Genomic DNA, 27,020 nt, shown 5'->3' with positions numbered 1-27,020 from the left:
CCGTACATTTTGACAAATAATTGCCCCGATAAGACTAAAAAAGATGAGAAAAACCAAACAATGCCACAATTACTGCCAACAAGCTCCATATGAATGCATGATTAATTTAAGCACAAATAGAAAACAATGCCAAGAGTAATGCAGCAGCATTACTATTTCATCATATGCTACCAATACACCATTCCCATCAAGCTTTGTAAAATGGAGAGCAATATGACATTGTAGTTTTAACTGTGCTTCGACACTACAGGTCCCTTAAGTGGACAGCTACCTTAACACAGCAGCTGTGCAAGACAGCACGTAGCAAACACCTAGTGCACTGTGGCTCATACTGAAAGATATATATACACCAAGACAGGCACCACATAACATGCCATCAGAATATGTACATTTTAAATTATGGAAATTTATACTATACTCTTATATAGCAGCTCTAAAATGTATTGCAGAAAAGAACCATTCATCATCAACAACACTAAACTAAAGTCTGTGTGCAAAAGTACTTTGCAATGCTTTCTGCACAGTTTTGAAATGTAAAAGGGCCTGGAACGCTTTAAGTAACCATGAGTAAATTCACAGAGTTTATTGCCTCATGAATTCAACGCCGCAAAATTTTAAGAATCCGTCCAGTACGAGCGGAGTTGCAAATGTTCGCCGCACTCTGCAATCGCATTTTTTTACTCCTTTCGTCTCGACGAAAATGCCGGAAGCTAAGCATGGGCAAAGAATACATTATGCGCGCCTCGTTACCTTGAGCATTGTTTTCCTTCAAATATGCAGCTTTTTTTCAGTGTGATCATGCGCGCACACATGGACAAGTCGCGGCCTCTCGCGGAGATCCCTGCAACGACCAAACGCGCCATGTTCAAACCAGCCAATCGCTAATAGATGGCCTTCAACGAGTGATGTTACAGCTTCCTCCGTTATTTGTCAAGAGAATAGAAAGCAATTGGTAGCCGCCTTATTAGTAGCCAATTTATTGTGAATTCCAGGCCGCACACTGCACCATATTATTTGGCTCGCATGTTCTCGGGAGCCTCTAAAACCGATCAGCAGAGTTTTTTTTTTACCATGCTCGAAAGTGTTGCAGGGCCCCTTTGAGTAGAAGAAAGGCTACTTGACGCAAGCACAGTTCTTTGTACACAAGTAAAAAAAAAAAGGAAGGCTTTATTTCAGAAAATATCTTTTAAAAAGCATCACCAGAAGCACAGAGCATCTTTGTACAGCACACTTTGTAACAGTGTATTAAACAAAGGTATACGAAGTTGAGTGTTACATGTACATGATTTTCATTTTTCCAAAATCCTGCATTAATGTATGACAATGTTTTTCTTTTCACATTCACTGCTGCTGCCCCGCACAGGAAGTGGTTTCGTCATGGTCCAAAGTCTCTGGAATGGAAGCCGATCAGCCGAACCTGATGCTCTGAATTATCTGGAAAATTGCTGGAAAATGAAAAGTTCAATATAATGAAATAACTACAACTATGTTAAAAATACTACAAAATTTGATGAAGTAATGCTAGCTGTTACTGCGAGTGGACACAATATTGGCACACAAGTGATGAAACAATCATCCAACATGGATGAGTCAAGTTATTTCAATATTGCATACATCCCACAGTGAACAAATTCCGTAACACAAGCCCGTACTTATTACCAACTACTATCCACAATAGAGTAAGAGTCAACAGTCCAGGGACCATTATACAAGAAAAAGCTGAATATTTCTGTTGTTTCTGCTGGCAGCCATGAATTCAGATTTTCAGCCTCTTGATATATGTGCTAACATATCTACTGTGCAGTTTGTTTGAATATTGCAATATGTAGCAGCTGCATATTGCTGAGAAATTGGAAGTTTTCTTTGACCTAGTGATCTTCAAACATTTGGCACCCTAATACAAGGTCCATATAATCGCTATGCTGCAGTGCTGAAAAAGAGTGAGTGGGAAGTTGGAACAAGCATTGATAAACATGACCTGGGCTGTGTGCAGAGAGGGTGCACGTTAAAGAACCCCAGGTGGTCAAACTTTCCGGAGCCCTCCACTACGGCGTCTCTCATAATCATATGGTGGTTTTGGGACGTTAAACCACACAAATCAATCGATCAATCTGTGGGCAGAGATTTAAAGGGGGCCCTGAAATGGTATTCACCTTTTACAAATACATTATCCCAATAGCACAGGTCCCTTGAACCATGAATAGGCCAATTGCAGGGCTACAAGTAGAATATGTATTAAATTAGAATGCTTTAAACAAGTACACCGCTAAAATGTGCCACCCCAATGGGTTTTCAACCACTCTTGTTTCGGGATGTCAATCGTACGGCTAATAATTAAACAAACTATACTATTTGTATCAGAAAATGAAATGCAAGTGGCCAGGTTTGTTGCAGCAGCTGGTGGTGCAAATATCAAGTAGAGAAACACCGAGCTTAACCTTAAACATTTGGGAAAAATTTTTGAGAAAACATGTGCACACACACACATATATATATAACAATGCAAATGGGTGTCGCAAAACAATGAAATTTAGCATAAAGTCTATTTACCAGCAGACTAGTGAAAGTTGATATCGAGTAAAAGCGAGTGTCATCTCCAGCAACCCAATTTCTGCATGCCAACGTATATTGAAAGGCTCCGATGTTCCAGCTACGAAATTTGCCCAAATAAACTAATGACATTCATTGTTACTCTTTCTCTCCTAATAATAATTTATAGGGTTTTACATCTTGAAACTATGATATCGTTATGAAGGACGCCACAGTGAAGCACTTCGGAAGTTTCGACCACGAGGTGCACTTTAATGTTCAACCCATATCCAAGTACATGGGCCTTCTAAACAAAGCGGTTCATGCAAGTTAACTTCTAATGCTTCAAGTGCAACCATACAATTCTTGTGCTCCCCTACACCAACAAAAAATTCTCATAACTGCAGTGCTCACATAACTCCGATTGCTTCATCAATTTTACAAATCAGGAGGCAGTGCTTCCCCCTGAGGTTACTATAGCTACTCCATAATAACACTGTTCAGCGATTCCAAAACAATAACCTCAGATTCGCAGTTTCTATGTGTTAATAGGTAATGAAGTAGGCTTGTGTAAAAACTGCCGATTGTGGGAAACGCCATAAAAGTTCAAGGAGAAGATGCTGCCTAAGTAAATTTGTGAACATGGCAATCAATTCTTTGGGCTTTATGAACAGGCACACACTGCAAATGCAATGCTTTGTAAAAAAAAAAAAATTAATGCTAGGTGACCAAAGGTACGATCTTCTGAATAGTTTTTGACCAGATACCGAACCAAAAGCCAGTAAATGAGTCGATAGAAACAACATGCAAGATAAAACTGTAGCTCATATGCACTTAAAAAGATTCACCTTCCGATTATTTAACCAGTATTTCAGTGGATGCCACCAGGCAAAAATAAACATTTGGTGTAGTAACATCTAGTGCACAAAGCTAGACATTTAACAAAGAAAAATAGTGACAATTTGCTACATTTCTCCGCTTTGGCACACAAGGTAGGCACTAGGCATAGTCATGAAAATGTAATTTACAACACGCTCGGTTGTAAAATGTCATATTACGATGCTGTGTAGCAGAACGCAAACACCCAAAATCCCAACGGAAATTACCCCGCTATACAGAATGCACTTCTACACATCGCATTTGTCATACAACCTTCTACAATAGCGCGAAACGAGCTTCTGTGCAAACTTGTCAAATTTTGCAGCCGATAATATCCCCTTGTCTGTACGCGTAGAAGAATAAACAAGAGTACGATTTCGTCGTAAATGGCGCGATCACACCATTCGATTTGACCGAAAGACGAAAGAAAACGTCGCATTTAATAGGTCCGAGTTGGCAACGCACCAACCATATGGGTTTGGGTCACTCACCGGAGCCGCAAACGACGAAGATAAAGAAAGCGAGGAGCCATGGGCCGACCGGGTACTTGTCATCCTGGGGTTTCTGTGACGAAAACGCAAATGTAAGGAGAGAGAGAAACAAAAAAAAAACGGAAACGTCAGTGCATATTCGATCTGACAGCTGCGCGTAACAAGGACAGCACTGAAATGACACTGATGTGCGTCAACACCACATAAAAAAAGCGAAAACAGATGCGCCGCGGCAAAACAGGTGTTCGCGCCGGAAAGATGGTAAAAAATGATCTTACTCCTTGGACACGTCCATGATCGCATTTACAGCTGCCGCAAACCGTTGCAAACTTAAAACAAAAACAAAAATGAGAGCAGATAACGTAATCGGGGAAACGAGAAGCGCACAGTAGTGGCCTGTACAACGAAACAGGGCCACAGGTGTTGCGCAGTGCACACACTTGGAGTTTGCTGTAGCAGCAAACAGCACATTACTTCTGGGACACGACAAATACTGCGCAATCGAAGCTGTGCGGCTACGTTTCATCACGCTCACTATCTCTTCGTGTGTCGTCCCCCCCCCCCCCCCTTTCTACAAAAGACGTCCATTTATGCAAAACCCGACCATATTTCACCGACAGCACCCACCCGACAAACGGTGTAGTCGGACGACGGCAATAATACCTTGTTTCACGCGTTCGCAGCAAAAGGATCTTGTTCTCGGAGGCACGCGAGACGACACGTAAACGTGGGACCAGCCAGCGTGCAACGTCAGCGAAGGCTCGACATCGCAGATGACGCGTCGTCGCAGCAACTCTACCGCTTCTTAATCAGGTCAATGCGCGCGAATACATTCGCGCACGATTGAACTGAAGCCCTGGAGCTGATGCGCAAACGCGTTCATCAAAACGGCTAACGCATTTCGCGTACGCGTACAGTTTGACGATCGCTTCAGGCCCATCTCCCCCCGCTCTCCTCTTTTTCGGCAAGTGCGAGGACACCCGGCGTGCTGCACTTACCGTCGACTTGGGAACGTTCCCTCGTAGCACGACGTTTTTACTGGCTTTCTCGTTGGCCATGCGCATCCTCTGGCTGTTGACCATGGTGAAAGGTTGTGGTTTTGGGATGCGGGGCGAATCACGGAATCACAATCGCTCACGAAAGTACAACGCGGAGGAGTGCCCCATGCGCCCGAACCAGGTTTTATACGAGGCTAGCTACGCTGCCTTGTGTTCTTGCGCAACGTCGAAAAAAAGAGTCCCCACGTCCGGCGCAAATTTTGACGACAGCGTACTCGCACGCGTGTCTTGTGAGCTTGCGGTTGAAACGAAACGCAACCAAACTGTTCAGTGCTGCCCACAGTAATTCCGAATTTTGCACACCGGTACTGACAGATTGGACAACGTGGCACGCACGCTGGCCAGCGGGGCTGTTTGAGAAACACAAACACAAAAAACGTGGTTTCGCTTCTGCCAATAACTAAACTATGCATATAAAATACAATTTTATTAATATTAATTATAGAAAACGTTATTTTTACATTATAAAATTTTATTACTTGCACAAGTAAACATGTAAAAAATTTAAAAACTGCACGTTGCTTAGCAGGTAGTAGTGGGAATAGTCTGGACACATTGTCTGCTTTGTTTCGCGCGCTATTTTATTTGCGTTCAGCAACGTACGTTTGAAAGATTACACCGGATTTCGTTTACTTGAACCATAAAGCCTATGGCCATGATCAGGTGAGTTTCTACATTACCTGTTAAAGCTCAAAAATTTAAACAGAGCGGCCGCGTGTTCTCATTGTACTGCCTTAAAGTAACGCTGGCTCGCCTTACCGCACATTTCAAATGCGCTGTCGTCTGCTAGGACGATGTGGCGCACTGTGGAGTATTGCCCGTCTTCGGTACTTTTGTTTCCGAAAAAAAAATGTAGTGCTCCTACGGTTTCTTAATGTCTTGTTTCAAGGACCGACGATGAAGTTCAAGCGTTTTTGGAGCGCGCCAAGCTGGATCGCAGCGACCTGCAGCCAGTCGCTCAGACGCTTTGGTTTGCGGAAGAAAACCAAAGCTCGCTACGGCTGATGGAGGTCGACAAGGAGCTGCTGAAGACGATACGCGAAGGCGAGAGGCGAGTACTACTTGTAGCTTGCCTGAGGAGGTTCGAATATCATACTGATCGGATAGTGCATTCTGTAAAAGGTTGCACTGTGTTATTAATTGGCTTTATAAGAAATCTTCTCTTTCAACTCAGACTGGTTTTTCGTGGCGAAGAGGACTGCCCTGCTGTGGTGTGCACCGGTGACCGAACCTTCGAAGTCCGCGAAGCCGACATATCGAACTCTCTCCTGCTTGTGCCAACACTCCGGCTGTCGTCTGAGGTAGTGGGAAACGCGCCCGATTCGGCACCCGAAGCTTGCCCCAGTCAGGTATGCATGTCGTCAAAGTCGGTCCATGATTGTGCCCTGACGACCGAGAATAGAAGGCAGACCTCAGCTGGAAGTTGCACGAGAAGCTCCTTAAAAATATGGGTTTTGGGATATATGTCTTCTGAGGTCCATGGTTGACAGCAAGGTGTTCTTCATTTACTTATGGCACATATATATATTGTGGTTTGATATATATATATAGTACTGTGGGACCACCATTATGACATACAATTGTCTCTGCTTCACGAAAAGAAAAGAAGGCGTAGAATAATATTTTTTTTTAAAAGTAGGCTACTAGGTATACGGTAAAATATATGCTGTAAAATTATGTTGTTTCACGCTAAAAAAAAAACATTTTTAATCTACAGTGTTTCTAGTTTAATTTGAAGAACAAGAATGTCGCACAAGTGCATTAACTGACGGTACTACCATCAAAAACCAAAAGCAAGTAAAGCAATTGTTATCTGTATGCAAACAAGCATTGTTATTGAATGTACACCACGGTGCAATGGCTTTATCAAGTTACGGTCGTTGCACAACTTTAAATTGTTTAAAAAGTGTCGACTTTAAAAGTGTCGAGTTCATTGTGACTTGCTGCTTCACTTTTCTGTACGCACGTCTATTGCGTCTGGAGATGCTATATGTGCTTTTCGTGCTTGGCCAAAGCTGTAGGACCCACACCATCATTGTACCGCTGCATTGTGGCAGTGTTGTGATCATATTTCGCCGCCATCAGTCTTACCCAACAATGGCACCTCAACACTCCTCACTTTCTTGCACAGCGATAGTAAAATTCCAAAGCGCATTTTTTAGGGTGTGTACGCAAACATTTATTGCTGAAACTGAATCAAATCAAATTTTAAATACTTCCCAAATAGCCTTTTGAATGTTCAACAGTTAATACATTTAATATAAAACTATTTTCACATCCTAGTAATCATAATTTTAACATAAAACCACAATAGGACCATTAGTAACAAGCAGGTTCTGTACATGCACAGAAACTCTTCAGGGAGTGTGGGAAATCATTTAAAAACTTTAATAAAGTCCCTAAGTGATGTAGCCTCTCATATCTTAGGTCTATGTGGACGGAACTTATTGTCCTTCTGTTTTGTCGTCAACACTTCAAGATATTCATGAACTACTTGAAAAATGTTTGTATTTATGAATAACAGCCATGCGATTTGCAGACTGAGTCGAACATGGCACAGTTTGATTCAATTTTCAGAACATTTTGATACTGACACTTCCCCGATTGCTGGATCGTGTACTTGATAGGCCAGTTCAGAGGGTAGCATACATTAATTAAATGCAAAGCTGAGTTGCCTCTGATATCAATGTGCTTTCACCATAGGTGACAACATACTTGATTTGTCTTTTGTTTTTTGTTTTTACTCCTGGTGATGTTTTTAAAAAGAAACTGTCTCCAACAAATGTAAGCAGTTTCGTGCGGGACTTAGCAAGTGGATTGTATGACGCAGGTCCTGCACACATTCCACAGCTACTTGGAACTTCGGCAGTGCTTTCCCCGACTGAAAAAGCTGCTGCAGCTGCTTCGCCAGAGTCCATACAGAGGAGTCGAACTTGAGAACTTCGACGATGATGACAAAGTCACACGAAAGGTGCATTTCCCATTTCTGTCACTCTCTGTGTGGTTCCTCTCAGCCTGTTCCACATTTCACACAGATCGAGATCACACTATTTCAGTGTACATCTAGTTTATTTTCTTATGACCCGTGAAACTACTAAAACATCCCGGAAACTGCAAGAGACTGGTTGAACAAATATATAACGTCACCAAAGCAGGAAAAAAAAAGAATACACGATGTAGGGCAAAAAACAGGACGAGCACTAACTCCAAGTTTATTCTTGATAACTGGGTCATTTTAATCTGTCAATGCAAAGAAGGCAGAGAACACCATGGCTCATACACATTCAAATTTTTAGAATGGTTGCTTCTTGCGTTGTTGTCATTGTGATTCAGTACTAGTACTATATACCTTGCTTCATTTCTTGTGAGATTGGTGCCGCTGCATCGCGGTTTGTAAGCTATTTATCAGATGACTTCACAGAGGACTCGTTGACTGCAGTGACTATGGCGTACACTTGCGAAACTGTGAGTCATTTGTTCGATTTACATTTCCAGTATACACTCGGCAACATCTTGGAAATAGTGCAAGCAAGTGAAGCCGAGATCAGGCAGGCCATAGAGGAGCTGCCAGTGGTTGAAATCGATGGTGAGGGCTTTTCTTCGTACACATATTCAGAAGCAGAATAGTGTGACACATCTTGGAAGCGCTATCTTTTTCCCTGTTTCCAATATAGGATCCTGCGCAAAGAAATCCTGGCAAGGGAATTATGACATGCACCGGCTGTACAGCTTACCAACTGACATTATTAAAAAATGCAATGCTGCCATTTGGATGAGTGCTGAATGGTGTGTTTATGGTTAGGCATTAGCCACTACTGAGCCTAACAGAAGCCTAATGAGCCACAAACGAAATTCTTGAGACCAGTCATGGTCTGTGTAGCTCTCAAGCATGTTTATTAAGAATAAAATATGGGATGAAGACAGTCGTGTAAGATCCGGGCTAATATTAAAAGGTCCATGGGCCACGTGTTTGTCACCTCTGGCTTGATGTATTTTTTATTCTCTGAGCTAATCAGGGCTTGCCAACATATAAACAGCAAGAGCTGCTCTTTATAATGGCCATATCCTCTTTTGCACTTATTTTCTGTGCCATCTGCTTTCTCTTTCATCACAACAGACACTGATGCTACCCTCGCTATTCTTCTCTGTATCCACTTTTTTTCTTGACCATTCACTTACCCCTTGCTTTCTGTTGCCCTTTTCTTTTTATTTGTCCACTATAACACTGCTTAACGTTAGTTGTTACCAGGAACATAGGGAAGAGTGTTTTTACTTTATGTGTTCTTCTGTCCACACAGGCTTCTACAGACTTCTGGATGGTGAATACTATTATCGAGTGCAAAATTTCATTGTCAACTACATAGAGTCAGAGTCCATGCGATTGGACAAGATACCTGCTGGGGACGTTGTCGACAAGGTCTCAGAGTTGGAACCACGGTAACTGGACATTCCTTGATTTTTGTCATTTTCCGGGTTACGCTCAGATATCATACTAGTACGGGCAGTGCATACTCGTATGTCAAACGAGATATAGTCTGGTGGCAGCAGAAAAGGAAGAAAAATCTATGTAGAACCTTTTGTGGACATTCTCTGAGTGAATCTTTGCACCGTGCAGCAAGAGACCCTTACAATAAGTAAAGCCCCCAAGATGCTTTGCACCTAACAGAAGGATGTAAGGATATATATAAGTGTTCTTATTGCGTCGGCATATAAATGCTTATTCATTCATTATATTTCTTATGTCTGCGTGCTATAAAACTGCAAGCTTATAGTGCCGCTTAGCCACTTGCACTGGTAGAGCTCTAGAATGTGGTTTGCATTTTCTTGTGGATGTACAATCAGCCCCATATATATTGAGTCCAGTTAAATAAAACATTTCTACCATCCCCCTAGCAATCTGATTCAAAAGCATAGTAAAACTTTCGTCAACGTTTACCGGGTATCTAACACGTACACCATGCAGCAGACCAGCACGAGCTAGAATTCTCCTAGTGGTGCAGCTACCTTTGCTCGTGCAATAGAGGGAACTGCATGCGAATGGGGACAAACGAGCAATGTGCTCGTCTCAGAATATGAATGGCTTATACAGCAAGTTTCATGCTCATACAGCAAAAAAAAAAAGGCTGCACTATACACATTCTTTTTTATTCTTGCAGTGAGATTGTTGCAGAGGTGTTTCGAAGATGCACTACTCCAAACATAGGTAATGAAGCGACTTCTTACACACAACTTAATTCTTTTTTTCCACATTTTGTGACATCACAAATGGAGGTGATGATTTACTACGGTATAAATAACCTAGATGTCCTTGCCACTGAATACTTTAGATGAAGGGGGCACTCAACACAAACAATAATTAATGGGTTAAGTGATGGAGTTATGCATTACATTCCTTAAAATTGTTGAGCAGTTGTTCTGAGCCGAAAGTGCATTATGTTGCAGGCAAAATGGCACTTGAAGCCAGCATACCTTATCCTCAACTTTAACCATTTCTAAAATGAATTGAGAGGATAATCATGGCCTTGTTATTACGATGCGTAACACGAACTCGCCTCAGCCCCTACAGGAGAGTCCTACATCTTGTACATCATCCTTTGCTGCTCGTTGAATCAGGCATGTAATGATTATGGAGTGCCATAGGAATGTTGCAGATCAGTGTGAAAAAAAAAATTGTTGGTAAGCTTTTTTTTTTACAAAAGTGCTTCCTAAAGTGGCTGTACCACTTCTGTCATGTTTTTTTAGATGCAAAGCCTTTTACAGTTGAGCACAGTTCAGTGTGCAGCGCGACCACCCTTACTGCACATGAGCGTCCCTTCCCCCTCTGTCGCCTCGCAACACTGACACAGGCAAAGCAGCGTCTGCTAGCCAAGGCTAGCTCCTTACCTCTCTTCTCTAGGAATCCCTCTCCGCGGCATTTACATGTGCATTGCACATGCACGCCTCCTCCTCTCCTACCCTTTGCCCCTCCCTCACCTCTCAACGTTGACGCAGGTAGTGTCTGCTAGTGAGTTTTTTAATTGAAAAAACCGACTGCTCACGGCCACCCCGTATATATAGGCACTGGATTTTGACCTCCAAGACAGTGCGGGTGGAAGATTTTTCCTAGGCGTTGTTGAATAATAAAAATTCGCAGCGTGCACGTTAACTAAAAGCGGACTGCGGGTCTTTGTAACCAATTGCAGTCTCCTGTCTCTCAATGCCCATGAGTAGCGATTGGCATATTTCAGTAGGAAACACCGGTTCATCACTGGCTGCTTTGCGCCTCCCCAGGTTTCTCTGCTGTGCAACGCCGCTGCCAGTATAAGCATTAGCGCCCGCTGCTTTGTATCTACATATGGTTCCCTTTAGCGAGAAATTGTGTAATTCTTCGAACCAAAGCATTGCTTTTGACAACTGTAGAACTTTATCATCTTAGAACACTGCCTAATTGAACAAGCTCTGTTAAACTGTTACCTTGGGTGCCCCTCAACAGCACATCATTCAAAAGTCATCCTGCTAATTTTACAAGGTTGTTATTTCTCATCACCTTTTGCTGTATTTTTTTGATCCAAAAACTCATGATTCTTCTTTTGTGCTCACAGATGACGAGTTCTACACCCTAAATGGTGACATAATTTGCAAGGCAACCGCCGATGTACTCCTTCGAAGTGTCGAAAAGGTTTGTTGGTGTTCTCGTTGTGCCGCTGTTAATTACAAAGTCCACAGATGCTGGTCGGCTGAATTCCTGAGAGGTTTTTGATTCTCTTGCATTAATACACACCCTTCCATCGCCATCACTGATTGTGGCTATGTGCCTGCATGGTGTCATGGTGATGGGAACATTCAAACTGACCAATGAGAAAATGCAGCAGAATTACATGTCCCGTACATGATCTGCACTTTGCACTAGTGTTGTGTAGACAAATGGGGCATTTTTAAAGCAGTCTGGCACTCTCTACAACCTTATCAACTCAATCAAAATGGTCTTGGGCACTTTACAGCTTGTGGGAACCATGCAGTGACTGACTCTCCACTTGTTGATTTTTCAAGTTATCCATACTTTCGAACTGGGCGAGCATCACACATTGTGCCGAAGCTATTTTAGTAAGTTGGAAGTGCTAAACGGGTTCTCATCGAAACGAGAAGTTGAAGGGAACAGCCTTTGCTTTGAAAACAAATTTTGGTGTGAAAATTGTCACACCAAGCAGATGCTTTTCTTGTTCACGTGCTGTCGCTGAATCCAGGTATTACATAAATTTTGTAATCTTCTCACACACGGCTTTTTGTAGTTCAACCTGAGCGAATTCCTTGAGGTGTGGCAAAACAGTGTCCCAGAAGGTGTACAGACAAATATCAAGCAGTTGGAGGTAAGCATTACATTGCCATTTGTGCAGCACAACAATCTGAATCTTGCATACCTTTTGCAGTGCCATATGATGCTTCCAACTTCATGCCTATCTTTGTAGCTAGTAGGTGTGGGGAAAAAAACTACACATTAACATTTTCTTTCAGCATTCAGCATATTCAGTGGGCAACACATAGTAGTAAAATCCTGTCCTTCTTTTTTTTTTGAGGGGGGGGGGATAATTTATAAACACTTTCTTGATGGTAATCTCTACACGGCTATTTCAGTCATCTAGATGGCCTCACAATGAAACTGGGAAATTGTCAGAATTGTACAGAGGCTAAAACAGTAGACTAAAGCAGTGCTATTTGTTTTTGCTCAGGGTGTGGCCATGAAAATACGGTGCATGCAATGTCTTGCCTTGTTGATTTCAGGGTCTAGCCCTAACAGACCGGACATCCACACCTCATTGCATATATCTCTTTGACAAGTGGGATCTGCCAGATGATGCAAATGAACGGTATGTGAATCTTTTTTTTTTTTATAGAGGACATAAGTAGCGTTTCTCAGTTTTCTTTCTTACCTTTCTTTCGAAGTTCTGAACATCAGAGCCCTTAAATTGAACACTGGGAAGCCTCAGGCAACTTCAAATGAAATATGTACTTTATTTACGTTACTACAAGTATACCGAATTTCATACATCGGGTGCAATGCTATGAACCCTAGCGAGATTTTGTGCAGTAGGCACGTTTACCCAGAGACATAGAAGAGTTTACTGCCCACATAGTGTGCGTGTGTATGTTTTGTCTTTTTTTGTTTTTAGGTTACCTAATAAGTGGTGTTTTGTGCCTTAGAAATTAACAAGCCATGTTATAAGGCTGTGAACACGTTGTTATGGATCGCTTATCGTCTCTCTACTTTCGTTTTTTGGAGTTCCATTTGCCGCCTGCCACAATGTCTCACACCCAGGCTTTTGTTTGGCTCACTCAATTGTTCACAACGAAAGCCGAATGCGAGATTCTTGGACCTCCAAATATTGCTGGCTCAACTTCGTACATAGCTTCCACAGTATTTCACCTGTTGTAGGACATCGATTACAGTTTCACTTTTATTTCTTAAGAGGTGTGTGCACGGCGATGTTCGGGTGTACGAGGAGTGGTCAAGCAGGAACGGGACATTGCAGCATATTCAAACTCAATTTAGCCTGTTCTGTGGTCTATTATTATCTAGGGCCACGCGAGCGATAGCCGCGCAACTGACAACTCATTTAGCCCAATCAAGCGCCAAAACGTCGCAATGACTTGCCCAAGCAACCGCATTCTGCTAGATGACATAAGGACATGAGCATTCCTCGAGAAATTCAAGGGACATCAATGCGCTTAAGGATGTTTCGCGTGTTAGTAAAGTACAATTTCACAATTCGGAGAACATCACTCTTAGCACGACACGACGTTTGGTAAGCAAGAAAAGACACGAAAAGAAAATGCAAGTGGTGACACACCATGAGATTCCCTGACCAAACACTATAACGTAGTAAGTTTTAAAGGCATCTACTGGGTCCTACATAGCTTCTACTCGATAAAAACAAAGTACCAATGTACTTTGTTTTTATCGTGTGAGTGCCGTAGAACTAGCGTACGAAGTTTCGGAAATTTTCATCAAGCCAACGTCGCGAAAGTATGAAAAATACATTTTGTATTTTGTAAATGAGACTTTGTCCTCAATTTTCTCCTCTAGTAATGAACTTATTATAGTGAAACTTATATCGTTATATTTCTCAGAGTGCAGTTTATCAATCTAAACGAAGTCATTGTTTCTCTTTGGTGTCCCTTTGAAGTGATTTGCAGGAAAGTAGGCTTGTGGGAAATATTTGAACAAATATTACAGTATTCAAACTCGCTTCGATTCGAATCGTTGAAAACTTCGAGGTATTCGAAATGAACGAACAAATGCACAATAGTCTGCATGTAACCTCCTGTAAAAATGGTTTCACTGCAGTGGATGGGTGCCGAAGTGCCGAACTGCAAAAACACCTAGCTAGGAGAAATCTGCACTGCTGCGAAGCTCCACTTCAAAGTTCATTTAAACGAACATATTACTCCCACATCAATTCATCATGTGTAAGTTTAAAGGCTTGTTATAGCGGCTTATATGCTATAAGTATAATAAATTATAAAACATAACATATTTTACAGGTTGCTTGTATTTTACCTAAAGTCAAATCTTCCTACTATTTCCACTTCCTTCATTTAGAACAAAAAGAATGGCATTTGCACAGGCTTTGTTTTAATTTTTTAAAAATATTGTGCAGATCAGTTGGGTCATCGCAAATATGCCCATTTTCGTTTGTGATATGTGATGCATACTATTCGAACTTGATTCGAAACTAAAATCACTATTCATCTCAAACTTAAAATTCACTATTAGCACAAGCCCACAGAAACGTTTTTGCAATAGATCAGGTAGGGCACTGCGAAGCTTCTCAGTATTTTTTTAGTGTTTCAATAGGCTTCAGTAGCTCTATTTAATGCAAACTCTTTTTTTTAAATGCCATGTTAGGACTTGTCTCACATTTCATGTGCTAGTAATATAGCTACGATGCAGGGCTGTACTATGATAGCCGACGTAAGCATGTCATGGGATAAATCTCCTGAAGAAGAGCTTACCTCGCAGACTTGTCTGCCCTAAATAATATCAAGAAAGAAAGGCACGATGAATTGTTATAAAAGCCTTGACAATTTTCTTAATCCACACATCAACTGATAATTATGATTTACTGCATTTTGCAATGACCAACTTGGTTGAGCTTTCGAAAAGGGATCTGCAGTCTGTGTATCATTTGTAAACTTAGCATTACAAAAAGTAAAGGCAGATATAAGAGGCCAACATTATTGTACTTTCGAAAAATGTAAAGTCCAATGTTAGGTAAAAATATCTGGATACCAAATGTAGCTATCAAAATAACTTTCTTTTTTTGCTTTTTTGCTTTCTTTCTCTTTGGAAATAAAGCGCTTCTTCCCACACAGTCAGGATTGTTTGAGCATGCATCTTGATATACCGGAACTTTCCATTATGTTGGAAATTTGGGATGACCCTCCATACTACTTGGCAGGAACGTAACTATGTAACTTTGTGAGCCTCATGCTCATGTAAGAACACCGATGCCGACTGGTGCGCAATATTGCGCCAGCAGACTTTTTTGCACACCATATATATTGAGATGGAAATGCGGTGCAACACCGGCAGTGTAGGTCTGATTCTCACCTTTGTGAATGCTGGCAGGGGAAAAAACTGTCGACCTGACGAGCGGTAATGCGCACGCAAAGTTCACTCTGTCGTGTCATGTGCTGCATCTACTAGTTTTGCCTTTATGCATCAGACATCGTCTCCATCACGTAGCTGGAGAGAGCTTGATTTAAAAACATTACGGCATCTTAGCACTAGTGCCTCAAGGAAGTGTGGGGCTGTGTGGACTGCCTTGTTTCTTTTTATTTTCTCTCTTTTTACGACTATTTCTGTACTTCTCTCACTATATATTTCTCTCTCTTTCTATATCTTTACCCTTTTTATATTTCTCATTCATTTTTTCTTTATCTCTCCCTGATTTTTTTCTGCCTTGCTTTCTTTTTCGTGTTCATTTTTAAATATCTTTTTTGTCTATTTTTCTTAGTTTTTTTAATATTCACTCCCTTTCTCTCTTTCTATTTCACCATTTCTTTCTTTCACTCTCTGAACTCGTTATCTCGTTTATCAATTATAGCATCCCCCGCTAGAAAATCCTGCTCCGCCCTTTCATAATCTTGTTGGCTCCAGTACATCGTAGTTACAGCATCCCACGCCGGACAAATCGGCGTGGGATGCCATAAGCTTTTTTTTTTTCTTTTTTCTCTCAATGGGAACCAACGCGCACAGAAGACGCTTGTACGGTGTGCCCGTATCGGTTTTCTTCTACGCTCTTGTCTGTCAGGCTTACTCACAATTCATGCCTGTACGGTGGCGTTGCTTGTACGCGCTGCGATCCCCATTCGTGTTTACCGCCGCTGTGATCACCGTTGTGTTCAAAGCAAAGGCGCCTGCGATTGCAGCGCCTCCGCCACCGCCGTCGCGTCATTGCGTCATTCGCGTACGCGTTTCTCGATGTCGAGCGGATTGCGTCTCACGCTTCACGACTAACTTCATACATGCGTGCATCGGCGCGCCAGTGTGGATGACCAAAACTGGAGGAAGCGTACGCGGTAAATGTGCGAAGATGGCTCCTCCGCGTGTCGTGCGATCACCATCAGAAGAGCGGGAGTACAGGCGTCGTTGTGCCGAAGCGAGGCGCGCTCGCATTCGCGCCTACACGGAGGAAGAACGAGCGAGGGTGCGCGCCAAGAATGCAGAGGCGCAGCGGCGCCGGCGCCAAAGGCCCGAGGTACGTGAACAAGAGGCCGCAGTACGCTTACGACGTCGGGAAGAGCGTAAGTTGAAGGCAGAGCGACATCGAGTGGTGGAACAAGACGCGCGGGCGAGGCCACAACAGTGCAGCGCTGTGCAAGCGGAGGCTAACGTGCATCGCGAACGGTGTCAACACGCGGCGGTGTGGCGGCAAGAGGTAGAGGAAAGGCTGCAACAACGCTGTGCTGTGCTTGTGGAAACCGAATTGCATGAAGAATCTCGTCTTGACTCAGCATGCGGTCCAAAAGCTGAATCGCCACGCGAAGGAATCCTAAATGCAGAAGCAGTGGGAGGGCAGCATCAGCACGGACATGCCGCGCAAGCCGAAACAGGTCACAAATGTTGTGAAGGAGCGGCGGCAACGCGGGAACGGGAGATCAATGAAGATAATCAATTTTGTCAGGCATTGTGGCAGCAGGAAATTGAACATCCGTCAAGGAACCATGATATGGCATTGTGGAAACAAGAGACTGTAGAGCCCAGTGAGTGGTGCAAAAATGTGGCAACGCTGAAACAGAAACTAGGCGAACGACAGGAGACAAGGCAACGTCAACAGTGCAGTGCAGTGTGCGCTCAGAAAACAGAGGGACATAGTGAACAGCAGCTTGAGGTAGCAAAGCGGGAACAGCAAGCACAGCAAAGGCGACAGCGTCATCAAAACCGCGCATTACATGCACAAGAGGCTCAAACACATTGCGAACAGCGTCGATACCCTTCAGAACGGAAACGTGATAGAGACGAAAAACGACGACGGCGCACGTTGGAGACTCTGCAGCGACTTTACGAGGTTATATGTGCTACTAGTGCTCGAGGTACAGCACAACTACAGAGCATTATAGGGTGCACTGATACTGAAAGCCGATAGACAGGCTAATATAATTTTCAATATGGGGCCCGCATACAATTTTCATTCATGCCATATAACCACCGGAAGTTTCCTTTGCTATTCCGTAGATTTTGGCCTTTGTTTACTGAAATACTAGCCAAGAAAATGAGATTATGCCTTAAACTTGGTCTGTTTTATCAAATTCTAGGTGTGAGAGTACAAGCACATAAAGCGCTGTTTGTGTCGTGTGCCTCCAACTCACCGTTTCTTTTTACACATTTTGCCTGGATATTGGAATGTAGTGAAGCTGCATGTTTGTAACAGTGTGGCACATTTTAACGACAATCTCTTTACAGGGAAGGTTACGATGGCATCATCAGTTAGGATCAGGCCCGTGTGCTCAGATTTAGGTGCACGTTAAAGAACCCCAGGCGGTCGAAATTTCCGGAGCCCTTCACTACGGCGTTTCTCATAATCATATGGTGGTTTTGGGACGTTAAACCCACATATCAATCAATCAATCAGTTATGATCGGTTACAGTTATGTCATCCGTGGCAATAGCATTTACGCTTAACAGTCTCTAAGAGATATGCACAGGTTATTTTTACCTTTATATAGAAACAGATGGTGCTGCTGTTGATACTTTTGTCTGGTAGTGCTGTCCTATTTGGTCTAGACGAAGCACTGTACCCAGAATATCATTAAAAATGTGAGCACAAACAGCTCAGTGGCTTAAATAAGAGCTACTTCCTACCCGTTTTTCTCACTGACAATGTTCAATATACATACATTTCAGAGTCGTGATCAAAAGAAAAGTAGACCTATATACACTAAGAACCGGTTGCATAATTAAGTGAATCACTAATGTGTGACATTTTGCTGCAAACGTCCGACTCATTCACTCTCGGTTTTTGGAAAGATATGGTATTTATGCAGTATTTTGCAAAGATGTGGTAAGAAATAAATCTAGAAGTGTATTGTGTAGGCCCGGTAGAATTGAACAAAAGGATAGTCCATTATTCAGCACCAATGGCAGTATCTTTCTTGATTAGAAAATAATGTTGCCAAAAAATGCTCTTAATGTGAGAAGCAGTGTCATCTTTCAATAATAAATGTGGCAGTGTGAAAAATGTAGAGATTGGAAAATTTATTTACATACACATTCCCTGACAACATTACTCGCTTTCACTTTCTGTACAAGTACATATCGACGTGTAAACAAACAAAAATGCAGCAAAAGTTAAGTTGCACATCGCATTGCTCGAGGTGACACTCCTAAGTCACTGGTGGCTTTAAAGGGACCCTGCAACACTTTCAGAAAGCACTGCCGTTTGGTAGTCGAAGCTCCTGAGAACACGTGGGCCAAACATTAGCCCAGTCTGCTGCCTGGAATTTACAATGAATTTTCTAAGTTTGCTATAAATAATTTTCTTTTTCTTGCTACAAGTTATGTCATATACACAAATGACCACACCATGATGCCGAATTCGCTGCCATTGGATGATTTGAGCGTCGTGAGCTGCATATTTGTTGGGTCCACCGTGTGCCTACATGTGCATTCAAGATCACACTGAAAGTAAGCTATCCATTTGAAGAAAAAAAAAGAAAAAAATGCTCGTGATTATGATGTGCACACGACATAACTTCCTTCCCCTGTGCCATCCCTCCCTACTTAATATTCTAGTGCACTCATTGGTAAGAGAAAGCAATTACTGCATTCGCCAAATCTCTGTAACTCCACTCGTTCATCATGAATCTTTAGGCTATAAACTCCTTAAATACAGCCATTCGATCATTACCTGTTATAGTGTTGCAGGGCCTCTTTAAGGCACAATAAATAGTTCTGTAAAAGTTTGAATGATAGAATATCAAATTTTATCTTGTTTGCTTTGTGTTTCTTGTGTTTATATTGTGGAACGTGTACACGCACATGCAAAACAAGTGAACTGAACTTAGCCTGCTTTGCTTCCGAAGTAAACAACTTCATGGTGGCCTTTGCGGTAGTGCTGTGACCTAGTCCTAAATGCGTTGTCATTTTGTGATGCTTGCTGCACTGTCTGGTTTTGCTAGCAAACAAGACACATGATCAGTGTTTCATTAAACTCTCAGGGTGGTGCCAAATGTTACCTAGCTTGCTAAACAGTTGCGTTGTACTTTCATATAAACAGTATACCAAAGGTTTGTACTAGTATTAATATCTACTTCTTTTTTAGTTACTCTCTTAAGAGGAACTTGAAGCATCATAAAAATTGAATATGTAGCTGAAGGGTATGGAGAGAAAAGGGCAGATCTTTAACAAGCATTCGTGTGTAACATGGGCGTGTAATTTAGCTACGCTCTATCTAGAGTGCAGCCTGCAAACAAGCCATAGTTTGTGTTTAAGTTCTATTTTCTTTTCTATTCTATTCTATTTTCACATCTAGTGGTCAGCAGCATTTTGGTTGTGATAGAGCTGGCAACGATTATATGCTGAAGAAACACAAGATCATGAGAAACTATGAGCATATAACACATTGCAAGTTTGAAACCTGAACTGCAAACAAGAGCGTTGCATTGTCATTGGGTCCCTTTCGTCTGTATGGGTTGGGCCATCTCAGATCATATGGCAAGAGGAACATTGACATCGCATATGCACGATTTCGTGCCATGTGAATGGAAATTGTCATTACAAAATTAGTCTTTCATTTGGCTCTACTTGAAAAATTGTTAACTCGAGTATGCACACTTCTTAACGATGGCACTGTGCTCCTTCATTGGCCAAACAATGTGAATGTTTAAGAAGTGGGACTTCAAAGCTCCTGCAGTGATTTTCTTGGTGCTTTCTAGTAAGCATAGCTTTGCTGTATTAGCAGCCTTCAGTCTGTGGTTTTATGTTTGTATTTTTCTTTGTGCAAATGTTCATGTTGCTTCAGAAGTTGTGATGGTAATGAGTCATGACAAAATGAGAATTCAATACAGTCAACCAACTTGACGAAAGTTATTATATTGTTACTCTAGTCACATGTTCACTTATTTGACATCATGATGTAGAAGTCCCTTTTCTATTGCCGTCTTTCAGGATTTAATATTCTTGAAAATAGAGTGTCTCTGGAGCTCTTTTGTTGACTAGTGGTGTTGTCTTCTCCAAGGCACCAACCGCATGTTGAAATATTGGCTACAGTGGCACCTCATGCTCAAGAACATTTATCTCTTCTAACCTCTATTGCTTTCCGAACTTTGCCTAGTTTTAATCTTTTTTTCCTATGTGACATTTCAAATGATTTCTTTTGCATAAGGTGTGTGGTTATGCAACTGTTCACTTTTTCTTGAAGCACAGCTCCCTTGAAATAAAGGACGTGAAGCTTTGATTGAAGTTTGAAATTTGTGAGTAAAGTTTGTGATTTAGATGATGTTTGCACCATGCAGCCATTTCAATCTGCATACACAATTACTACAAAGCAATCCACGCAGTGCACTTCTTTACAATGTACAAACTTGGTGAAAAGCCCTTGAACACCGAAACTTCCGAGTGTGTGTGAATGCTTGGCTGCTACCCACGAAGGCAGCTGTGTGAACCTATAGACAGCATGACCTTGAGTGAATAAATATGTGCTAAACATGACGTTTGTGTCTTACTAGACTGTGCATGTGATGGCTTGTTTGTGTCGCACAAAACGACATCCTAGTATCATCCTTAGAAAAGTGCCAGTGCAATAAATGGTTGTGTCGTATAACTTTGTCAGGGCATAACATTATAGGGTTTGCAGCAGAGAAATATGACAAGCACATATGATTCCCAAATAAAATAGCTGCTTATTTGTCATTTGCTTACAAATATGAAGCTTGTTCAATGATTCTATAGCATCCTAGCCTCAGGTTGGGAAGTGCAGGTGAAAAGGAAGAAATACTATGCTCTTACCTTACACAATGATGCTGAATCCACAGGCCATAGTGTCTGTAGGATAGGATATCACTTGGACTTGGTGCACTATACTTAAATGAATGAGATGAAGGCTATGGTCTTCTGTTAGCACTAGCTTGCACAGTAATGTTCAGGCTCAAGTCTTTTGTTTATTTTTTTAAACCAGATGAAGAAAGTTAAATGGTGCAGCTACATTCAGCTGGTGCTCTTCGCTGTGCATGTTACTTGATAAGCTCCTGGGTAGATTCTTGAGCATGTCGATGGCCACAGCTACATAACGCTCATTCAGTTTGTTCATTTATATTTATTCACATTGTACAGTGCAATGTGTGCTGGTGAAAACAGGCACAGTGTTTTAATGAAATTATGGCACTTACACACTCGACTCTGTCCCATGTGGTGTGCAGCTGTGCCACTACTTTTAGAAGATTAGTAGTCGTTAAAGGGGCCCTGCAACACTTTTTGAGCATGGTCAGAAAACGCTACCGATCGGTAGTAGAGGCTCCCGACAACACCTGAGCCACATAATATAGCGCAGCAAGTGGCCTGGAATTCACAATAAATTATCTAAGTCGGCTAAAAATTGCTTCCTCTTTTCTCGACAAATGATGGAACATGCTCGAAAATCACTTGTGGCAAGCCCATCTATCAGTCATTGGCTGATTTGAACATGACGCGCTCAGTCGTTACAGGGATCGCTGCGGGGAGGCCGCATTTTGTCCACGTGTGCGCGCGCGATCACACTGAAAAAGCCGTGCATTCTAAGAAAAAAAAGAAGGAAAGAAGTACTCAAGGTCATGAGGCGCGCGTGACGTATTTCTTTGTCCCTTTCACCCCTCCCTGCTAAGCTTCCAGCGCTTTCGTCGGGACGAGAGAAGAGAGAATGCATTGGCAGTGTGCGACAAATGTTTGCAACTCCGCTCAAACTGGAGGGATTCTTAAAATTTTTGCGGCATTGAATTCGTAAGGTAATAAGCTCTTCCTGTAAATTTATTCCATGGTTACTTGAAAAAGTGTTTCAGGGCCCTTTAAGGCACTTAATAGATATGTAAACTAGTGCACACACTTCTTTCAGAAGAGGACAAGAGCCAACTGTAATTTACACAGATACTTGGATGAGTGAATTGTGCTCTTCCTTTGGAAAGCCATATGGACAAATTTTTGTGTTTGTCTTGCTCCTTGAATAAAACATCATTTTCAATGGCATTTTAAATGGAATTCTGCTAGCAATATCTGTTTTACATTTATTGTTATCCTCACTGTGTGCTTTTTTTTTTCTCCCGGTACAGCTTTGACACTCTCTTCAGGACAAAAGAGCGATGGACACTTGATGAGATCAAGCCATACATAGAGTAAGTTGTACTCAATGTTTCCTCCAAAATGAACAATTTCACAGCTATATGACATTAGCACTTCTGATGTATGAGAGGACATTGTGCAGCTATGTCTTCTCATAGACATATTTTTAAAAATAAAACCAATGGCTGCATAAGGCAGGTGATGCGCAAGTAGTGTTTTGATAGTCCATAACCAGAATAGCACACCTCACTGGAAGTGTGGTGAGCTATTGGCGAAGCTTCTTGGTAATGGAAGTGCACCACTCATGTGAGAATGCTGCCAGTGTAATTCAAAACGACAGATCTGTATAGATGTAATAAAAGCCATTTGCCTTTTTTTTAAGAGTTCCATGCAATCATTTTCACTCTGTAACAATGTAGTTGTTACTACTGTCTGACAAGATCAAAGCTTAGTTTTAATACACACGTGATTCTTCAACGCTCGGTACCTTTTCTCTATCGCACATTTAAACCACTTCGTTGCAAAAAAAGGCAGCGTAACTTAAAACATCTAAATATCAACCCACCAGCCGAGCTCTTCGGATTTCTTGAGTGATGATTATGATGATTGATATATGGGGTTTAACGTCCCAAAACCACCATATGATTATGAGAGACGCCGTAGTGGAGGGCTCCGGAAATTTAGAACACCTGGGGTTCTTTAAGGTGCACCCAAATCTGAGCACGTGGGCCTACAACATTTTCGCCTCTATCGGAAATGCAGCCGCCACAGCCGGGATTCGATCCCGCGACCTGCGGGTCAGCGGCCTAGTGCGTTAGCCACTAGACCACCGCGGTGGGGCATGTTTAAACTGATGACATGCCACCTCAATATGTTTAATTATTTCAAGCAAGTGCAAAAGAAGTGCACAACTCTAGTTGGTTCTAGCTTTCACTACTGTGCTTGAAGAATTGCAAGTTATGCTTTGGAGTCCTCCGTGAGTGCACAGTCTACTGGGGTGGTATGGCTGAGAAACCAAGAAATGTTGCCCGGCCCTTTTTAGGGGTGCTAAAGGTGAACTTTAAGGGGAGCTGAAGCAATCTATTAGTGCTCTGAAATTTCCTGTTAGCCCTGTTGAGAATACGAGCCATTGATTATCTGTTATGTTCTGTTTTCGACTGGTAAACAGCCATCAGATGTTGGATAACAAAACCTAATTACATTGCATTTTGAACATTTTAAAAATTTTACTGGAATTTTCTAGCTAAGGTATGCCACAGTGCTGTGTCATTGCAGTAGGTACAATGTTTATCAGCTGCACTAAAATAAAGCAATCAACTTTTTTTTTTTTTGCATCTGAGTCACAAGCTATGCATTTATAATGTTTTGCTTGCTTTTGTCTCTTCCAGAGATCTGTGTGTTGGCCAGAAAGGCGACGCGAATTCGCTTCTGATGAAGCACGCACGAGCAGCAATAAAAGATGGATTGCGGACCTATACCTCAAAGCGCCTCATCAGATAGCGTGCTGCATTTTGGCATGCGACATTTAGAAACAGGAAAGAAACCTTCACAATCCAATTTTTGAGCTACAGATGATTTGAAGTACAGCTATCAATGCTATGACAGCTAGTTGTTCAGCAATGTAAATATAAATACAGATTCAAAATGTGCTTTATATGCGTCCTTTATGTCACTTTCTCCGTCAGCTTCTTAAACAACCAATGTCGACACATGTATCAGTCGTTGTTTTCACTGCTACAGTGCTTCAACAATTTATTGCTTTACTGCAATGCATTCAACAGGTGGAACACTAAGAGACCTGCATAAAGTATAATATGCAAACTAACAGGCTGAGATCGTTCCAGCCACAGTTTAAAAAGAGCTTGACGTTCGGGGACCGATTTCGTCTCTTCCTGGGGAGTGACTGCCTTTGTCACGGAAGCTTATTCTTTTACCACAAATCCGCTTTGAGGTATTGATCTCAGCAACTGATTCATGTTTGCCGGCTTGCTTTGAATATGCCAAGACTCGAGTAAGAGCCTTCTTCCCAAATTACTTCCTGCTTCTAATACACAAGTGTGAGTGAATGCACACTTGTGCAAGAGGCAGTGCAAGTCTCAAGAGAACTGCACGTTCTGGATGACCGTGTAACAACTTTTCCGGAGAATATCATTAGCAAAACTTGTAGCTAAGCGAGTTGGTTCATAATTATGGGTAAACTGGTGTCCGCAAGTACAGACAACGACACAGAAAAGAAGAGAGGGGGCCAAGCGCTTGTCTCTGTCTCTTCTTTTCTGTGTCGTCTGTATTTGTGCACACCAGTTTACCCATAATACTATTAGCAGTGTACACAATTAAAAGAGCTTCACAAGTGCCATTACATGAAGCTTGTTCTAGTTAGTGGGAGAAAGCATTAAGAAAAAGCTGACATAGGCAGCATTGAGCATATTAATGCAAAGAATAAATGTTGGCGTTCCAGCTGGAATCAAACCCCAGCATTCTGCGTGGCGATCAAATATTCTACCACAGAGCACGCCAGGTCTCGGAGATACTTTGCAAATAGACCCTAATGTTTGTGAAACGTCAATTCTGGTTGCAATACTGGCTATCGAATTTTATAAACATTACACATGTACTTCTATGATGCAGCCGTAATGTGGGGTTAACAGCAATTATAGTTGAGCGCCATTCGCTGAGGCTGATTTGTGTAGCAGCATTGAGGGCTACCACCCTCATGAGCCCCAACGCAAACACCAGCACTTCATACCAGCTTACCGCTTCTGGTGTTGCTAATATCCACGTTGCTGTTGGCATTGCTACAAAACTGCTAATATGAAACATATTCGGCAGTTTAATGTACGTGTCTGCGTGGATTTGTACATATATTGAGCGCCACTTCACAACATCTCGCTCAACAAAATTATTCACATTCACCTTAGATCTGCATCCTTCGCAGAACATCCGATTCCCAAGGTATGTGGGATATGCCGAATTTTTTTTCTTTCTACGTGTTTTTATCTCTGTGTGTAGTTGGTTTCCCACTTTCTATCTTTTTATGTTTCCTCCTTTTGTTATTTATTTTACTATCTTTCTGTAGTCTGTCTCTCGCCTTCTAGCTTTTTCTCAGTTCATCTTTCACTTTATAACTCTTCCTCACTTTTTCTCTTCTTACCATTTCTTTATCTCTCTGCAGCTTCTCACCTTCCAGCTTTTTCTATGTTCATCTTTTGCTTTCTCTTTTTTTTTTTTCAATATCTCGCTCTGTGCAGTCGGTCTCCCTCCTTCTTTTTCTGTTTTATATCTCTCTGTACTAGTTCTCACATCCTCATTCCCCTTATCCTTACCCTCGCTTCCCTTTTTCGCCACCTTGCTGTACTATACTAAAGAACAAAACTCTGCTCTTCCAGCATACCTGGATAGCTGAGTAGTTAGTGTGCTCACACACGGATCATAAGTACAAGATGTCGAACCTCAACTCGGCAAAGACAAATTTTTTGCCTAAAAATTTTACTTCTTTTCCTTGGTACTAGTTCCCTCACCCGTCAAGTTACTGCATCCCTGGCCGGACTAATGAGTGCACGTCTTCTGTTAACAAAGAAAAAGGCGATAAAGAAGAGTATAAACAGGGTGTGCGCCGGTTCACGAGGGTGACAATTTTCTATCTATGGTACGCAGCCAACTTCAGCAGCTCTGCTGTAAAAAACAATTGAGGTCACAAGCACACACTTGGCTGCACTGACATTTTGGTTTTGACCAAATATACATGGAAAGGAAGCTCATCAGTGGAAGCAGAGATGGTGCAGGGCACCAATGACAATCGTGAAAATACTGTCGGTGCACTCGGAGCCAAAAGAAGATCACTTTAGTCAAAGTAGCCAGCAGAGTGAAGAGAGGTGCAATTGCAATTGCTGGGCACAGCAAGGCATAGGGAAATAGAATTGTCACAAAATAGCACAGATGGACCACGATTGTGCTGCTATAGCGCCCGCAGTTTGGTTCACAGAGTACTGAAGCTAGAAGGTGCTCGTTCCCAAGAACTCTAAACCTGCTTATTTCGATTTGTGGGAGGCTCTGCAAAAAAGCACTTCTCTATCGCATCAATGACCCATGTCAATTGTGGCAGAAGTGCGACAATTGTCAGTATCTCTGAAAACAAAGACATTTGGCATTTGGTGAGAGCTAATTTTGTGCTCTGCTTATTGTATAACTTCTCAGGTGTTTAAGTTGTGAGCTTGTTAAAAAAGCATATCCCAAAGTGTAAAAAAAAAGAAAATAATGAAGAGACCACACATCCAC

General features: G+C 42.0%; 2 protein-coding genes across 2 annotated transcripts; one reads left to right on the top strand and one right to left on the bottom strand.

Annotated features, from left to right (window-relative positions):
• Positions 1-1,147: 1,147 nt before the first annotated feature.
• LOC142806117 (stress-associated endoplasmic reticulum protein 2) lies at positions 1,148-5,075 on the bottom strand. The gene is made up of 3 exons (XM_075891241.1): positions 4,898-5,075; positions 3,900-3,972; positions 1,148-1,445 (listed from the first exon to the last, which is right to left on the bottom strand). Exons 1-3 carry the CDS (start codon positions 4,979-4,981, stop codon positions 1,408-1,410), a joined length of 195 nt encoding a protein of 64 aa, XP_075747356.1. The 5' UTR covers positions 4,982-5,075; the 3' UTR covers positions 1,148-1,407.
• Positions 5,076-5,483: 408 nt separating this feature from the next.
• On the top strand, positions 5,484-24,401 carry LOC142806037 (sister chromatid cohesion protein DCC1). The gene is made up of 12 exons (XM_075891235.1): positions 5,484-5,620; positions 5,847-6,008; positions 6,132-6,306; positions 7,788-7,928; positions 8,453-8,543; positions 9,256-9,394; positions 10,114-10,160; positions 11,539-11,615; positions 12,226-12,303; positions 12,716-12,801; positions 22,736-22,798; positions 24,134-24,401. Exons 1-12 carry the CDS (start codon positions 5,607-5,609, stop codon positions 24,243-24,245), a joined length of 1,185 nt encoding a protein of 394 aa, XP_075747350.1. The 5' UTR covers positions 5,484-5,606; the 3' UTR covers positions 24,246-24,401.
• The last annotated feature ends 2,619 nt before the right edge of the window (positions 24,402-27,020 follow it).

Source organism: Rhipicephalus microplus, chromosome 1 (assembly GCF_043290135.1).
Source record: "Rhipicephalus microplus isolate Deutch F79 chromosome 1, USDA_Rmic, whole genome shotgun sequence".
Taxonomy (NCBI): domain Eukaryota; kingdom Metazoa; phylum Arthropoda; class Arachnida; order Ixodida; family Ixodidae; genus Rhipicephalus; species Rhipicephalus microplus.
Note: the sequence above shows the minus strand (reverse complement) of the source record. Positions and strands in the feature narration are given on the sequence as shown.